Here is an 18,522-nt window from a genome sequence, read left to right on the forward strand (position 1 = left end):
TGTCTACACTTGACTTGGGGTCAGCTTTTTGATAAAAGCTATTACTTCCAATCTGTAAGAGTCTTAGTTATTTGTATACAAGTAAGTTTAACAGTAAGACTGTAAGTCTGTAACTGTAATTTAATGTTCATTGTATTTTATGGTGGGTAACCCACCACCCACCCAATCCAACCCACCGTAATATGGGTCGGGTGAAAACCGACCCATTGTAATGTTGGGTTGGTTGCGGGTGACAACTTCTGTTACCCACCATCAGTGGGTTGGGTGGTGGGTGAGGCCAAACCCGACTCAATCCAACTCATGTGCAGCCCTATGTAGAACTAAAGAAAACAGAAATAAGATGCACTAAACGAAATAAAAAAGACACAAGATTTAACGTGGTTCGGCAAGATGTCTACGTCCACAAACGGCTACGATCAACTCTTATTAGAACAAATTAAAGAGAATTAAAGCACAACTATGAGCAGCAGGTTGTTGTTCACAAACACCAAACTAACTCTATAAACAAACGTTCTAAACCCTAAAATTCTCTAATTGTGAGAACTCCTCTGGACTGTGTTGTGTGTTTTTTTCTTATGACTTGTACACCTATTTATATAGGTTACAAACTTGTCTACCAAATATATGAGTTATACTAGGAAACCTAAAGTTTAACTAAATCAAGAAACCTAGAGTTTAACCAAAATAGGAAACCTCTAGTTATACCAAAATCAGGAAACACCTAGACAGTTCTAGAATATTCTAGAATCTTCTTAAAACATCGACAACATAACATAATCTTCTATGGAAGGGGAGAAATAAAAGTATGTTTGGCTGAAGACTTGAAAGTGCAGCAGAGATCATGAACAAAGCTAAAGCCAGTCAACTGCTTTCATGATCTCCTTTGGTAATTCCAACTAATCATTTTTTCTTGAATTGGAATTCTGAAGCGAGGCACTAACCTTTTCATTTCGATGATAAACGAATTAAAGACTGAAAATAGTTGTAGTATTAGATGTACCCCAGCTCGGAGACGCAGACCCAGGTCCATCACTGCCGGTGCAGTTTGTTCTTGAAATACTGAAGAGCCTTGGAAACTTAACTTTGAACTGCCTCTGGATGACAATCCTCTATAACGTAAACATCAAGATCATGAAAATTCACACATTTATCTCCGGCTTAGAATAATACTTCCAAAACTTTGTTGCCAAAATTCAGATTTCTTAGCCACTCTTTGCATTGCCTACTAATATATCACATCACACCTATGTTCTTCCTTTACCATGTTACATTTATCATGTCAAAACTGAAACACAAGGTAACTTATCACAAACTGTGGCTCCAAGGAACAACAAGAAGAATTATGGATAAGAATGCTATGAATACATCAGCAGAGAGACCCTCCTACTGGTGATTTAGGATCACATAAATTGGTCAATACATAGTCCCAACTTTCTAACATTTCCCTAAAGCCTAGATCATGTGTTGTTTTGGTACATAACAGCATATGTAAAGCCCAAATCGAGGTGAAATGTTGTTACCTGAAATGATTATAAAGAGGCAGAACATAACAGTGATGCAGTTGAAATGATGGTACATAACCACAGTATATAAACAAATTATAAACAATTTTTTTTTTTAGAATACCTCTTTCATGTCAGTACATGATAACCCAAATCTAAAACTACAAAAATACTCTAGTATGCAAATTATGAAATCTAAGAGAATAGGTAGAACAGACACTTACTTACTCCCCCAATACACCTAACCGTGATCTGCAATAGTTGGGCGACAACAATATCAAACCTACTTGGTCAACACGAAAGTAGGGGAGCCATCATAGATTTCCCTATACATGAAATCTACAAAAGAATGTCATGTATTTTGGGTATTATCAGTCTTCCAAATTAAAAGTATGGATTATCATATCGTGCCTGTGTTACAACGATACGCCTAAAAAAACTCAGCCGTATCGATACGTATTTACACGGATACGCGTACTAATATTCCAATACTTCAAGATACAACTCAGTTAGAAAACTTTGATTAAATATTAGATATCAACAACGTTCAAGATAAATCCCAAAACCTTAATATGATAAAATGTAGACATTTTACTAGATTCTATGAGAAGTTTTAACTATAGTAACAAAATATTAGTTCCAAATGTGTCCACTGATCTTGCTTTAGACTTTCTTCCTTCTTATCCAGACTTTTTCTCTCCAGTGAGGTTAATCATACATATTATACGCATATATCTTGCAAATTCACTACTTATATATCTATGATAAGTTGATATTTATACTGTGTGTGCCGTATCCACGTATTTTAGTTTTTTAAGTTGTTGTATCGAAGTAGCGTATTGGATACAAGATACCGATACCGTGTCCGTATCGTTGTAACATAGTATCGCGCTTATTTTCTTCATTTATCATGTCAAACTGAAAAAACAAGGGAATCTATCACAATATGTAGCTCCTAAGAACAAAAAGGAAAATCATGGATAACAACATATCAACAGAGAGGCCCTACTACTGGTGAATTTAGTATCACATGAATTGGTCGGCACATAGTCCAAACTTTCTAGCATTTCCATAAAGCCTAAATCATGTGTTGTACAGGTACATAACACCACAAGTAAAGCCGAAATCATATGTATATATCTACTAGTCATGAAGCAGTGAAGTGGTGAAACATTGTTACCTTGAATGATTATAACGAGGTAGAACATAACATTAGACGATGCCTTTCATTTTCTTATGTGCTCTCACACGTTCGATTCTTGCAAGCTTCAACATCGCAAGCTCCGAGATATGATGGTCCTAACACCAACCTCAGCCAAACCTTCTGTCTCTGACTCATTAACATATGTCTCAACACCTTTTACGAAGACATTCCCAGTATTTATTCAGCATATAATCTTCGGGTTTCATTTGATCCACTTTCCTATGCAGAATGTTGCGTATGTATCAGCAGCATACCTATCCGCCAGCCAAATGGGATCTGTGAAACAAGAAAAGCATTAAAACATGATACAGGGTAGAAAAAAGATCGTTTGCTTCAAAACAAAAGGTAGGTTCAGTCTTCAGAGAATGTAAATTATTCATAACTTACTTGCCAACATTATTGGGTTAGGTGAGTCCAGACATCCGCCAAATAATGAGAAGAGAAAGGCTGAATCATTTCTGCCCTTTTATAATGTCCTCTATGTTTTATGCTGCAACCTCTAAAGTAGTTTTTTAGATCAGGACAATGTTTGAAATGAGATATAAACTTTGTTGCCTGCAGATGGTTAAGTTTTATTACTTACTTCATTAATTGTTATCAAATCCAACTAACAAAGATAAAATGATAACCACTTCATCAACTGAACTTTCTCCACATGATTAATATGAGATGCATTCCACATCTAAAGGTTCAATTGGTACAAAGTGAGCTTTAGAAAGTGCTGGTTACTTTTTAGATCACACTTTGTCCGACAACTTGTTTTTGGATGGAAAATCAAATCCCAACAATAACTTGTGTAGATTTCTGAAATCTTTCTTTCTGTAACTCAATGATAGAAATTCGGAAAGTGAGCTGAAAAACAGAGAAAGTCTAACAACCGCCACCGACAGTGACGACAACAAAATGTGTTGGAACACGAATGGTGGTGTTGTCATCAACATCACCAAGAAGGTGGGGAATGGATTGATGAGGCAGTTGGCAATAATATTCCAGGGGACATCATCTGGCCCCAAGATTGCCCTACATACATGAGTACCAATATAGCAACCACAGACAGAGACTGTGAAATCATCAAAAATACTGTTAACCCCCCAAATTTATTTTATTTTCTCAGTTTGAAAGCTGCCGTCTCAGATGTTAAACCTCGGATGGGGGCATTATTATAATGAGCCCGTCTCACGGTATTTCCATATATACACTAATGGAGATCTCTAAAACGAGCTGTTACAGGATCTCTGTCTCTTTCCCTCTCACTCTATGTATATCTCTCTGTGGGATGATGACTGTGTGGTTCGTGTCAGAGTTCCATGATGACATTCATTTATCATCCTGCAACTCTAGTTTTACCTTCCTCATCAGCACCTGGTCCAGACACCTGTTCTACCAGGCTGCAATGAAAAAAGGATGGCACATCAGCACAAGTAAATTATCTTCCTATTGTTGAAATCTAATGAATAAGGAAAACAGAAGCTAGTGAATTCGAGCATGCTATCTGCTGGGTTTTATGGAAGGAGTGAAACAAAAGTATGTTTGGCGGGTGACTTGGAGGTGCAGCTGAGATCGTAAAAAAAGTTAAAGCTACTTTACTGATTTAGAGTTCTTCTTTGAAAACTCCAACTAATCAAGTTTTCGTGAGTTGGAAGTCTGTAGCGAGGCATCAACCTATTTGTATGAACTTCTAAAAAATTTCTTTTCGATATGTTTAACCTTTCCATTTCAAAAATAAATAAATTCAAGACTGAAAGTAGTTGTCGTGTTAGATGTAGCCCACCTCGGAGATGCAGAGCCAGGCCCATCTGTCCCTGGTGCAGATTTGTTCTTGAAATACTGAACCGAAATTAATTTTCCTCCACTCATTGTTACCGCTGACTGAGGAGAGCCTTGGAAGCTTAACTGTGAACTGCCTCTGGCTGACAATCCTGCATATTGTAAACATCGGGATCATGAGAATTTACACATTCTTCTCCAGCTTACAATGAAACTTCCAAAACATCATTGCCAAAATTGAGATTCTTACCACTCTTTTTACTGCCTACTAAGCTTCCAGGGTAATATGGGCATTATTCTAACATTTTGGTCTCTATGAAAAAGAAGAAAGTTTCAGTGCCTAATCAGTTCTTGAAATATAAACAAGGTTCAACACTACGAAATCATTCAATTGGGAAACACTGCTTTGACATAATGAATTGCTTTATTAATATTTAGGCTGGTACCAGAAGACAAACATTTCATACAGATGCAATGATACCCGAAGATATCAACAATGTATAAACACATTTACAAACACTTTTTTTCATGATTTACAAACAATATATTCTGAACAACTAGATTTGAAATAACCATCAGCGATCCATTTTAAACATGAATTCCTCTTTCAGGTTGGTACATGATAACCCACAACTAAAACTACAAAAATGCTCTTGTACACATACTATGCAATCTAAGAGAACAGACACTTTCTTCCTGCTCCGACACCTAACTGTCACCCGTAGAAGTTCGACCACAACGAAATCATACCGACTTGATTAATACTCAAGTATGGGTCTCGTCATAAACCTCCCTATACATGAATCTATAAAAGCATGTCACGTGATCTGGGTATTAACGGTCTTCTTCCAGATTCCAACAATTTGATACGCCTCCTACTAATTAAAAGTACGGATTTATCACATCGCACCTATGTTCTTCGTTTATCATGTCAAACTGAAACACAAGGAAATCTATCACAAAATGTGGCTCCGAAGAACAATAAGAAAAACCATGGATAAGAATGCTATGCACCGAGAGACACTCATTCTAGTGAATTTAGAATCACATAAATTGGTCAACACGCAGTCCTGATTTTCACATGAGCATGTCTATTATATGCATAACAGCAAATGTAAAGCCTAAATCATGTGTATCTACTAATTAAGAAGCGGTGAAAAGGTGAAATGTTGTTACCTTGGACAATTATGACGAGGCAGAACATAACAGTGATGATCATGGCATACATATTACTATTAGAGGATGCAGCTTTTGATGCTTTCATCTTCTTATGTGCTCTCATACGTTCAATTCTTGCCCGCTTCAACATGGCTAGCTCAGAGATTTCTCTAATCAATTTCTGATCAGCAGCATCCAGTGACGGTCCTCTAGGTGGTCTGGGTGGTTTTGGAGCAGATACTTTGTTCTTTGATTTCTTCGACTCTTTTTTCTTTACCACCAGTAATGGACTCAATGTATCTCCTCCTCCTCCTTGTAATACACTCCTCTTTTCTACTACCTCTCCACCATTCTCCAAATCACCATTTGCTACATTATTCTTCCCCCCATCTTCACCACCACCACCACCACCAGTGATAACATCAATTGAAGAAGTTAGAATACCATTCCACACCTTATCTAGGAAATTCCTTGCTTTCGATGCAATGGGTTCTTGCTGTTGCTCTTGTTCTTTATTATTACCCAATATTACTACTGCTTCTTCTTCACTACCACCACTTTCAAGATCAATCAACACATCATTTTGTTCTTTTAGATCCATTACAAAATTCGTCTTCAAACACTCGAAATAAATTTTAATCCAAAGACCAAAAAAAGAAAAATTTGAAACCAAAATCAAAAAATTGAAAATCAACCCATAATTCCAAATCTTCTTCTTCCCCTCAAATTCTAATCACATTATTGTAACAACACTTATGAGATTTATTCATAAAAGAAATGATTCTTCTTCTCTCCTTTTGCAATAAATATTGGATGATCTCAAATTTGTCGGTGGTTTAATATTCTTCTTCTATTCAATCACACAACCAACCTGTAAAGCAACCAAAACAAAAATAAGAAAAAAAAAACACATCCCATTGATTCAATTCACTAATTCACTCTCACACAGACCGATTCAAAACTAAATCATGAGGTTTTTAACATCAAAAAACAACAAATGTATCCAGATCGAAACAAATTCCGATAATCAAAAGGAAATCAAAATTAATATGATAAATGATCTGATGGAGAAGTAAAATGTACCTGAAAGGAAAGTGTAGATCCAAATAAGGCAAATGACTGCTGAAATTTGAATTGAAATGAGATGGTTTTTTGAATTTTAGGAAGGAGCAGATTAAGGAGATGAGAGCGAGGGTTTTGATGGGCTTTTAATACTGAGAGATTCCAAGAAGAAGAAGATGAACCCTGAACAGAGAGAGATACCACGGCACCACTCTCTTCTTCTTCTTCTTCTTCTCCAGAAATAAGAAGAAGGAGTTTGGTGGGACCGGAGACGGCAGAGACAGAGAATTGTGTTTGGGTGAAAAATTAATTAAAAAAAATACGAATATTCGGAGTAAACCCGTCGGTGGCGTTATTTTTGGTTTGGAAATGGTGGTGGGGTCAGGTTCTTGATTTCTTCCCGGTTCCAGCTCACTCTCTTTTACTGCACTTGACTTGAATACTATAATGTCCACTGATTTGTTCACTCATGCTTAACGGATAGGTTTAAAATCTTAACGGGTAGGTTTTACTAATATAACCCCATGTGAGGATGTTTAACTTTTTCCTAACAAAGCTATTTGGTTGTTACCGATCTGTAATTTTATTAAACTAAGTGAAGGAAGAAAGAAAAAACGTGGTAAAATTAAAGGTGCTTTTGGACGATGAGTCCAAGAAAAACAGCACCAGAAATTATTGACTATTTTTACATTCTCGTCCATTTAAACAATATCATATTTTACCTATCTTTTTTTCATCCAGAAATTGTTGATTTTGATCTTTTTAATCGATTTTGTCATAAATTTCAATCAAAATTTCAGTTTTTTTATATGGGTACATTTATTTTCATGATTGAGCTAATAATACACCTGTAGACATAAGTTATTTCCATACCGATCCTGTCACTTGGCAGATGATAAGAAATACAGGATAGCAAAAGCTGGATATCATCAAAACCAGTGTTTCTTGTCCCCATTGTTTCAAAATAATGAGGTTTCGTTCACTCACGTTTTAAAAGAGGTGATGCATGAAAAACTAATCCGTGTTATCTGGCTCTATGATATGTCTAATCTAATGAACCTAACTAAAACCTATCTTTGTTCTTAAATTTGGAGAGTGGGTCCAAAAACACACGTGCAGTGTTGATTACGGCTGGGCCCACCAACATGTCAGATCAAGCCATTTTATACAGCGACACGTGGATGATGATTTCCCTTGGAAGCTAATTATTAAAAAGACCACGTGTAAGCACGTAATAATCCGTTGCTCTTCGCATAAGGCGAAGACTCAGTCAAAACAAAGTGGGGATGGACGATGGAAGCCGGTTTTTCGGTTGGTAAAACCCCAAAAGATCTACTGTTGCTAGCACGTCTAGTAGCGGTGAGGTGGGGGCGTTCTTTCTTTTTTTTGCAGATGAAAAGCCCAATTAAAAAAAAGAAGAAAAAAAATGTAGAAGTTGATAAAATTTGTCTTAGTGGTTGTGCACTAATATGTGGTCAACGTTTTTTTTTTTTAAGGAGGGGACTTTTGGGTGTAGTATGATATCAGGAAGGTTTGGGGTCCTTTGAATTTTGCCAATTTACGTCAACCAATACATGGCCGGTCAAATTTGCTATTCGCTTTTATCCAATATCCAACAAACTTACAATGTGTTGCTATTTTCTCTTTCTTTGTTGCTACTTTTTTTTTTCTTTCTTTTCAACGCAATAAGGACCATTTTAAGCTACATATATATATAGGGTGTCTGTTTACAGAATTCACAATTCTATGAGATTTATAATTTTGTGGGATTACAAGTATTGTAAACTAAATTTGAACCCGGCATTTTTTCTTCTAACAATATTTTAGATTCGGTGTGGTTCGGTTTCGCCTAGCCCTGTCTCGATGCATTTTTGATTTGGTTCCTGATACATATTGATCTCCGTTACCACCTATAAGCCAGATCAAACTATTTTCTTTATAGTTGCGTGTTCCGATCTTACTTATACTATCGTATTGAGTACTATCTTCTCTAAGATTTGCTCGAGATTTATTTCCGATAGGTAAGATATAAAAAGTAATCACAAATCTCTTCGTCTCATTCTTTGTGATTCCGCAATAAATTGTTCTACTACCATATAATTAAGCTAATATGACGTGATTGATATTTCTAGATTGTTCTTCGGGAATATAAGACCGGATTATCAATTGATTCATGTTAACCTTGATTTATCAAAAGAAGGAACAAACTTCAAAGGTGTTTCTGTGGGAGACAGATTTATCTATAAGAATAGACTTTTCTGTGGAAGACAAATTTGTTTATAAAGTCTCCGACTTTGGGTCGTAGCAACTCTTAGTTGTAGGTGAGATCAGCTAAGGGAATCAAGTGCGTAGAGTTTTATTAGGATTCAGAGACGTAAGAAACGCGATTGTACCTTAATCAATGTGAGATTGGTTAGGGATCAACTACATTTCAGTCCGAAGTTAACTTGTACTAGGTTAGAGTATGTATCGGCTTAATACAGTGTGGTGTTCAAATCTGGACTAGGTTTTGGGGTTTTTATGCATTTGCGGTTTCCTCGTTGACAAAACTTCTGGTGTCTGCTTTATTTATGTAATTGAAATATCACAGGATGTGTGTACTTCAATCAATTGGTAAATCCAACCTTTGGTTGTTGATTGAAATTGATTGACACTTGAACATTGGTCTTTGGTACCGTTCAAGTTGTTTCACGTAATAATCATGCTCACGAATTTCAATCTGTTTGATTTGCATATTACATTGACAAACAGAGATATAACTCTTGGATATATTTTTCCGTTGATTGAGTCTGACTGTCTAGTTGATTCTCTTGGAATTATACTAGAGTTAGTCCATACAAATTGCCTAACGAATTATTGGGTGTGGTTGTTAGACCCCGCTTTTTCAGTTGCAACGACTCAAAGAAGAATAACTCATGTAGCTTTAGTAGAACAAGACCACCTCTTTTGATTATGAATAAAAAAAGAATAGCTATTGTAACTCCTTTCCTTAAGGATTGATTTGATGAACGCCTTCATTAAACCTCTATGTGAACTCGGAAAGGAGAAAGAAGAAAACTATTGTTTATGGACCCGTCATCGTAAGAAAAGAGTTAGGTCTTGGAAGAGTTAAGTTTGATGGATGTATTGTCTACCTAACTTCCGTTATTAACTTCCAATTAAGTATTTGGTGTAAACCAAGTGTAAGAAATTTTTAAGCTTTAAATTTTAATTGAAGTTCTGTGTACCCACCTTTTCTTTCATGGTGTTGCTAACGGCCGGTTAAATACCAGTATAAACCAAATGTTATTTAATTTTTAGTATTTTGATCGAGAGAACTCCGCCAAATGTCCTCTCTAGGTTTACCAAGGTCCAAAGCTCTTTTCTCACAATGGGTATTCTCACCATTCAACGTGGGATTTTAAGGGTTTTGACGCTTTATATGTTGGTTAATAAGTGAAAATTCCTAGAATTCCATGTCTCATGTACTATTTGACGACTATTTTGAGTAAATTTAACAGGGATATATTTATAGAATTTCATTTCCTCGAGACATTTGTTATTTTTAGTTCCACCAAATGAGATTTGGTAGAATTACTTCCTACTACCTTGAAAAGAGAAGTCAAAAAACAAAAAATTCATTCCTTACAGCAGGTCAATTCTGCCTATTGGCAATATAATCAGCGAGACATAGCAAGGGAGCCGCCTTATCAGAATCGAACTCAGATAGTTGATCCTTTGCATCCGTATTTAACTTATCAGCAAATTCTCTTGACCAACAAATTAAAAGACATGCATTATTACTTGACACACAGTAAATGGAGTAGGGTTGTGTAAGCTTTTAACCCCAAACAGTACTCACACTGATCAAAAGCTTGACACCAGCAGGTCCAGCACTACATTCAAATACTGTTCCAAAAATGATCCGGCTGATGAGCCTTTTTTTTTCGGGGAGTTCTTCTATATACCCTAAGAAATACTGTCGATATCCCTTTATCTACATACCCCATATTTATCTACTTATCCTATCAGGTTCATAAAAATTTTATACCCCCGAACAACAAATCAGAGGAGAAACACAAACCCACTTTATCTCTTCACTGTTTGATAAAAATATAGAATTCTTTTTATTCCTCCCTCCATTTGTAAAAACCTCAAACCTTAATCTTTCTTTTGGGATTCGTTCACTTCCTTTACACAAAGTAGTGGAATGAATAAAGCTAATGTTAGATCATAAAATACAACTAATTTCCGTTATTAAATTCTTTTGTTTGGGAATTTTATATTTCATCTGATTAATTTCTTATTTCTGTATTAGTGACGAACTGACGATGGATTAAGGGAAAGTCCATAACACTTGAGATTGACATGAATTTATGTTGATATATGTTATAGTTTAGCTACCTAATTTGAAACATTTCCCGTTTTGTACCATGCACCTTCCCTGTTTGTTAAAATGCCTTCAAGAAATTGATTGTAGTTGAGGTAATCTTGCTCAAAAATATGTTTTAACTGATAACCAGAGATGTTTCAATTGTAGGGAAGCTAATGCCACGATGAGGATGCCCAGGTTGTATTTGTTCGATGTTCTCCCAACATCGATGTAGCCTTATTATATAATCTTACTATTAAAATTATGTTCTACATTTGAAAGAAAGAGTATGTAAAACTAGTATTCTTATTATATAATCTCACCATTAATTTGACAATTAAAATTATGTTCAATATTTGGAAGAAAGATTATTTTTTCACTCGTGTATATAGGGATATATTTTTTACGGCTATATATGGTTATACAACAAATTTTTGAAGGGGTATCAGCATCAAAATTTTGAAACAATTTCTTGATTTTCATGTTAATCAAATTATAACTAACAAAATTAAGAAAAGGGATACCATTAGTATTTTCTAGGGGTATTATTTGACTATGTATGTAATGGCTTGTATGATAGCCAGGTGGAGCTAGTGTTTGAGCAAACATATGTCACTTAACTTTTTTAGGGACATAAGAAAAGAAAAAGAAACTCTAACGTACTTTGTGATACAATATTAATATATATACCTTTTTACCACTTTTTTTTACCACAGTTACTAGTTAGATTGCAGTAAATATAGATTGCACCCAGTTTGCGTTATCTTTTAGCACTACCACTAATAAAATGTATCAAAGAAAAGCAAGAGCACATAAAACTACTAGATAGTGGCGACTGGTGAAAAAACAAAAGTCATTTCAAAAGGAAGCTAACTAATGGCATTATTAAACAGATAATGGTAGACCTATCTACCAAATGAAGAAGAAAAGGGTTTTGAAGATCCAATTGTGACAAACCGATGAAACCTATACGCTTAGATTATGTAACCACTGGTGTTTCTTTTGCATTCATTTTATTGATCGACCAGTGGTTTTGAATCAAGCATTATTAGACTTCACCAGCTTTACTAAAATGATGGCTAACTTTTCTGTGAAATAATACATATTGAGAGGGACAAGGACATGCAACAATTATACTATACGTGAGTGGGGGTCTAAAAAGTAAAAACCTTCTACCATATGCTCAGTAACAACGAAACGAATACTCCATTCTAAGACCTTTAGATCAAACTGGCCAAGAATACCTTTTTTCCCATGTTCCTTCGGGATGTCGAAGCAGATACATTCCGTCACGGCGAGCAGACCAAACACAATCAGTATGGCAGAGATTAAAGTAGTGTGGTGTTAGTGCACTACCTACTTTCGCATCGTAAACTTCATGGCTGCCTTCGTACCAACGATAATTCCAGTTATCGTACCATCTATAATCACACCAAAAGTATGTTGAACCAAGGTTAACATGAAATTTCCAGTGCCACTCTTCACCGAAATTGAGCCCACGTTGACCTAGATCGTCATCCCCGGATTGGCAGTGATAATTCAAGTAAACACTGTAGCCTTCAATATCATTCCGTATATGCACAGTGGTTGGAAAACCTAATAATGATGAACCCTTTGAAACTAATACTGAAAACAAGAGGAAGTAGACAATAATCTTGACATGGCTGCTAATACCCATTGTCTTCGATCTCAATCCCTAAACCCAAACATGGTGTATTGGGTGTTGTAGAGATATATAACACCAATTTTTTCCATTTACATGCACTAATTTTGAGTTGCGTATTTGTGGATTTTGGTAAGGATATTTTCAAGTAAAATCATACTAATATATTTACACAGCTAACAAATGGAACAATTTAGGAAAACTTTATTAGGAAATATATTACCACACTCTAACGCTCTCATCAGTTTTTAGAATGTAATATACCGTGCAAAACATTAACAAGTGACTGGACATGCACCCAAATACTGCGCCATCAGTCTTTTATGAGAGAAAATTTTTGATGGGGGCGAAATTCGAGGGGGCATGGGGGACAAATGATATGTTGACACATGTCTTTGATTCCCATGAATTCTGTTTCCAATAATACCAATAACAATTAAGAAAACAAGTTTTCGGTCCAAAAATACATTTTTTTTATATTATTGAAAACAGAAATCATGGGAATCAAAGACATGTGTCAACATATCGTTTGTCCCCCATGCCCCCTTCGGATCTCGCCCCCATCAAAAAATTTCTCCTCTTATGAGTGACACATCTTCTTTGACCACATATTTGAGATTCGACCCAGTTTTCGGTGGATGCTAATTGTGGTATTAGTAGTATGTCAAATTCCATATAAGACAAAACATTATTTATCATCGGATTAGTACGTTCCTTCAACTAAAATGTGTAATTCTATTAGCAATAGTGCAGCTTTCATTTAACCAACATTCACAAATGCAATTTAGGAATTATTTAATAACAAAGTAGGGACACTACGAATTGAAGGGCGGCTTAAATATGCCCGTAATACACTTTTCACATTTAGGATAAAGAAAATTCTTTTTACTCTTCCATCGTTTCAGTAAAGAAAAGAAAACAACAATTTTATGGATCCCAGGTATATCTTTTCTCCCACAGCCCTCCTTTATCACGACGATATAAATAAAGTCCATCTCGACGAGCAGACCAAACGCATTTAGAGTGGCAAAATACGTAGTACTTAGCTTTAAATCCACTTAGAGTTGCCTTGTAAACTTCATGGCTACCTTGATACCAACGTTGATCTCTATTATCGTACCACCGATAATCGCACCAAAAATACGTCGTACCGAATCCCACACGAAACTGCCAGTCCCATCCGTTGCCAAAATTGAGCGCATGTTCACCCAAATCGTCGTCTAAAGATTTGCAATGAATCTTCAAGACAACTTGATCACCTTCAATATCATTTTGTACCAGAACAGTGGTTGGATCGAATAGTGATGAACCCTTAGAAACTAATATCGAAAATAAGTAGAAGTAAACGATGATATTTCTGAAATGGCTAATGCCCATTGTTGTTGAGTCAGTTGCCCCTAAAAAAAAGTGTGTTGTGTGTGCGACAATGTGGTGGTCTGTTACTGTATATATAAAGATGGATATACAATCTTGGTAAGGTTTCAGACTTAAATGGAGTGTAGAATATGTCAATTTGCATTAAATACAACAGATAAGGAAAGTTATTAACAAATGCGTTTTCTAACAAATTGCATGCACCATTATTGCATTTGGGACTGATAAGGATATACCAAGTTCAGCCCTGGTTACTCGCGGCTTCATACATGGCATATATATAATGACTCGAAAATCATGGCTTCTGCCTTAGTTAGGCAGTGGCGGAGACAGAGTGTATCTTTTTTTTAAAAAATCGGTTTGCGGGCCAGTTTGATTGGTTCTCCAAGATAATAGTTATCTCATGTTGTATTCATTTTTTCTTTCATTTTAATCTTATTTAGTTCTAAAAAACGCAATAGTATAACATCCTTACCTCATCTTTCTTTATAATAAGAGACCCTTAGAAATTCACATGACGTTATCATAATCATTTTAATTTGTGGTGAAACCATGTCATCATTTATTTACATGTCACCAATAGATATTTATTGATCTACCTGTCAAAATCCATCAATTTTAATTGCTTTCGTTGTGCACACAACCTTTCAGGACATCCCATCTTTTGGGATCACTATACAAACACAAATGCTGAACATATGCGGTTCCCACTTTCCAGATGTGCAATTTCCCAAACAGAATGGTTTTGATAGAAAAAATCGGCTAGCAGTCAAATCCAGACAAACAGACCAACATTCACGTGGAAATTTATGTCTATCATTCGTAAGGTTTCGTTGGATTTCGATTATTGCGTTCAATTTTTTTTTTCTAGCCAAATCTCTACGGAAGGAACCATTTCAGAAATACAAAATCAAAAAAGGAAAAACAAAGAAGAAACCAAAACCTCTAGAAAGGAAAATTACGTTCAATACACTTATGGAGGGGCATTTGAAAATCCAGCAAAAATAAAGTAAGTAGTGATGAATATATTGTTAGAGCACTGCTCGGTCGAACTCGCATGCGTTGCTATATCAAGTATGTTTGTAAATACTAGTGATCAAAACTATATGTCTTGATTTCTAGTATACTTATGACTAAGTCTCGGTCTAGGATAGTTAGGAATAGTTGAGATCCAGACTCCATGGCGATTATCTTGCAAAGAAGAAAAACTACTCAAGGAACCGGTGGAACTTCATCCGACTAAAAGGTATGTGGAGACTTGAACTCATCTTGTCACTCAAAAGTATATCTACTCTATCTCCTACTCTTGAGACAACAGTCGTATAAGTATGGTAGTTTTCATACATACATATTTTCTATTTCGAGCCGAGTTTACTCGCCTATATTTTTCTCGGAATACGTATTGGTAAGCTTTGCTTTAACCATCTTCATCTTTACCCGTGACGAAAGTCATGATGACGTTTCAATCTTGAAAATAACTTTGATGACGATAGTCGATTCTTTATGTCTAACGACTATTATAACATTATAGAAGAATGTTTCAATGATTGAAATGTAGAGTTGAGAATGTGTAACCACCTATGGATGTAACCATTTAGTGTGTTCGCACATTTGTGTACAAATCCATGTGTCATAAACCAAGTGCATGCATATGTGTGCATGTCGTATTGGTTAAGGAGACAGGTTGGGTATGCGTACACGTACGCATACTGGCTGAAGTTCACGTCCGTGAAATTCTGCTGGGTTTGAAGTTTACGAACTCAAAAACCAGTCACCTTAGGTACGTGTACCCGTACGCGTACTGGCGGAACTTTTTCACCCGAAAAAGTATGTTGAGTTTGGAAACTAAAACCAACTCAAAATCTGGTAGCCTAGGTACGCATACCCGTACGCGTACCCAAGATGGTTATTTCTCAAATCGGTAGTTCATGGACGTAAAACAATAAAATATAAGGAATGCAATCTTTGCAAACCATGGGTGTATTGTTCATGAATTGATTCAAATTAATCAAACCGATTTTGCTTCAATTGTGTCTATGTATAAAGACCTAAGCAATTGAACAACTCTTGAACTAGTTCTTATGAGTCATTTGAACTAGTTATGAGAAAGATGAATACGGTTGATATGAAAGCACTCATATGGATAAAAATTGATCAACCATTTGTAAACCAACCAATGTACACGTTTAGGTACGGTTACTCAAACCTAAATGAATACATTTCATTTATGTGTAACAAGCTAAGTTTCGATCTAACGGTTTAAAGATATTAGCTTGGATAGATCAGGTTTTTCATCTAACGGTGATATTGAATGCTTTGTTACTAAGGTAACCTAGATTGCAAACCCTGATTTGAAAACTATATAAGGAGACGTCTAGCAACTGTGCAAAACTAATCCCCACACCTCCTGTGTGATACTAGTTAGTTTGGTAGAGTCGATTCTCCTTTAATCGTAGGTTTCTTCTCGAGACCATGTCGATTAACGACTTGAAGACTTCATTGGGATTGTGAAGCCAGACGAAACTACTTCTCTTGTAATTGAGCGATATGATCTTGCCATTTTCTATCATACGAGTTCAATTGGAATAATTAACTTGAGATTATATCTCCGATAGGGAAAGATAAAAAGAAATCACAAACATCTTCATCTCATCGTTTGTGATTCCGCAATATCTAGTTTTGCTATCATACGACTTAGATTATTGTGAGGTGATTGATAATACTAGACTGTTCTTCGGGAATATAAGTCTGGTTTATCAATTGTTTCTTGTTCACCTTGATTTTTATCAAAAGAGAAAATAAAACTTTTAGGTTTATCTGTGGGAGACAAATTTATCTATCTTTGTAGACTTTTCTGTATGATACAGATTTGTTTATTAAAGTCTTCGAATTTCGGTCGTATCAACTCTTGGTTGTGGGTGAGATCATCTAAGGGAATCAAGTGTGTAGTATCCTGTTGGAATATGACTCTATGGACAGAGGTGCTATCTCTATTAACGTACCACCAGTCTTAGATGGCTCTAATTACTTATGGTGAAAAATTGTTATGCGAGCGTTTCTTCAAGCGCGTGATTTTCAATCATGGGTATATGTTGTTAATGGATATGATGGTCCCGTTGTTGCAGTAGGTAAAGTTAATGTTTCTAAAAATATTGGCGAATACGATATTGCTGAGATACTTGCTGCAAAGCAAAACTCCGACGGTTTGAATGCCATCATATATGCCATTACCCCAAATCTTCAGCACCATGTGTCAAATTGCACTAGGTCTAAAGATGCGTGGGATATCTTAGAAATCGTATTCGAAGGAAATACTAGTGAAAAGGAAGCTAGGTTTCAAAACCTTAATTCCGATTGGTAAAACCTTCGTATGGCAGATGAGGATTTATTTGATGAGTTTAACCGTAAAGTGTCTGAAATTTTCAATGCATCTTTTGCATTGGGTAAGACGATTCCTGAAAAGGACATTGTGATGAAAATTCTCAGATCGCTGCCGTCTAGATACGATTCTAAGAAGCATGCCATCGTTGAGGGAAATAACCTTGATAATCTCTCCAGAAATACACTGGTTGGGAAGCTTAAGATCTTTGATCACGAATACTCGTCCAAATCTAAAGATGTTGCGTTCAAAGCACTGAAAGACACAAAGTTACTTGATAAAAGTAAAAATATTTATATCTCTGACGATGATCACTCTGAGACAGATTCATCAGATTAAGATCTTGACAAATCATTCTCGATGATCACAAGACAGTTTAGAGATCTTTTGTCGAAGAGAAGTAAACGGTTCTTAGAGATAAGCCAAAAGCATCATTCAAACCTCATAATCGTATTCCTTCTAAAAACAGGGACACAGATGAAACTGATGACGATGATATGCCTCAGTGCTTTAAGTGTAAAGGATTTGGTCATTTTTCAAACGAGTGCCCAAATCGTAGAAAATATACTGGGATCAAAGGTTTTGCTGCGAAACTTGATGAGATGTCTGACAACTATGATTCTGATGAAGACAAAAAATCAAGTGTTGCTCTTGTATGTGAAAATATTGATTTTGATAATTGTAGCAATACATACATCAATCTTGATAATCTTTTAGAAGAGAGCCCAATCAAGATGGAAGAATCTGACCCGTCTTTTGGAAACCCTTTACTTAATGTTTCAGGATCTACTATGCGCCTAACATCTTAGATTTCAAAGGCTCCTGAACCATTCTTTGCGTTGTCATGCTCATATTGTTCTCTCAAGGGACATGATTTTTCAAAGTGTTTCAAGTACAAACACAAGATGAGATATGTCAACAAGCTTCAACGAAGAGCAGATCTTGTCCTTTTCGCGGAGAAAACAGCTAAGGTATGTAAGATCTTGTCCTTTTCGAAAAAACTGGTTTCCAAAGAAAGATATAGACCATTAGAGAGGAAAAAATTGTCTAAACATACGGAAA

At 35.8% G+C, this 18,522-nt stretch overlaps 3 protein-coding genes across 3 annotated transcripts; all 3 read right to left on the reverse strand.

Moving 5' to 3' along the window:
* Positions 1-3,634: 3,634 nt before the first annotated feature.
* LOC113327782 lies at positions 3,635-7,004 on the reverse strand. Its single transcript, XM_026574910.1, has 4 exons — positions 6,715-7,004; positions 5,650-6,502; positions 4,478-4,625; positions 3,635-4,094 (listed from the first exon to the last, which is right to left on the reverse strand). The coding sequence occupies exons 2-4, from the start codon at positions 6,230-6,232 to the stop codon at positions 4,031-4,033; spliced, it is 795 nt and encodes a 264-aa protein (XP_026430695.1). The 5' UTR covers positions 6,233-6,502; positions 6,715-7,004; the 3' UTR covers positions 3,635-4,030.
* Positions 7,005-12,269: 5,265 nt separating this feature from the next.
* Positions 12,270-12,722, reverse strand: LOC113328297 (S-protein homolog 5-like). Its single transcript, XM_026575415.1, has one exon. The coding sequence runs from the start codon at positions 12,720-12,722 to the stop codon at positions 12,270-12,272; it is 453 nt and encodes a 150-aa protein (XP_026431200.1).
* A 912-nt stretch (positions 12,723-13,634) lies between these two features.
* On the reverse strand, positions 13,635-14,084 carry LOC113328298 (S-protein homolog 24-like). Its single transcript, XM_026575416.1, has one exon. It carries the CDS (start codon positions 14,082-14,084, stop codon positions 13,635-13,637), a length of 450 nt encoding a protein of 149 aa, XP_026431201.1.
* Between the last annotated feature and the right edge of the window lie 4,438 nt (positions 14,085-18,522).

This window comes from Papaver somniferum, unplaced genomic scaffold (genome assembly GCF_003573695.1).
Source record: "Papaver somniferum cultivar HN1 unplaced genomic scaffold, ASM357369v1 unplaced-scaffold_107, whole genome shotgun sequence".
In the NCBI taxonomy this organism is placed as follows: domain Eukaryota; kingdom Viridiplantae; phylum Streptophyta; class Magnoliopsida; order Ranunculales; family Papaveraceae; genus Papaver; species Papaver somniferum.

Bases quoted from the DNA above. Each gene is read 5' to 3' on its own strand.
- LOC113327782 (XM_026574910.1), bottom strand. From the start codon at position 6,232: ATGGATCTAAAAGAACAAAATGATGTGTTGATTGATCTTGAAAGTGGT. The intron at 4,626-5,649 runs GTAACAACATTT...TACAATATGCAG, and splicing joins CCTCGTCATAATTGTCCAAG to GATTGTCAGCCAGAGGCAGT. The intron at 4,095-4,477 runs GTGGGCTACATC...TTTTCATTGCAG, and splicing joins CCTGGCTCTGCATCTCCGAG to CCTGGTAGAACAGGTGTCTG.
- LOC113328297 (XM_026575415.1), bottom strand. From the start codon at position 12,722: ATGGGTATTAGCAGCCATGTCAAGATTATTGTCTACTTCCTCTTGTTT.
- LOC113328298 (XM_026575416.1), bottom strand. From the start codon at position 14,084: ATGGGCATTAGCCATTTCAGAAATATCATCGTTTACTTCTACTTATTT.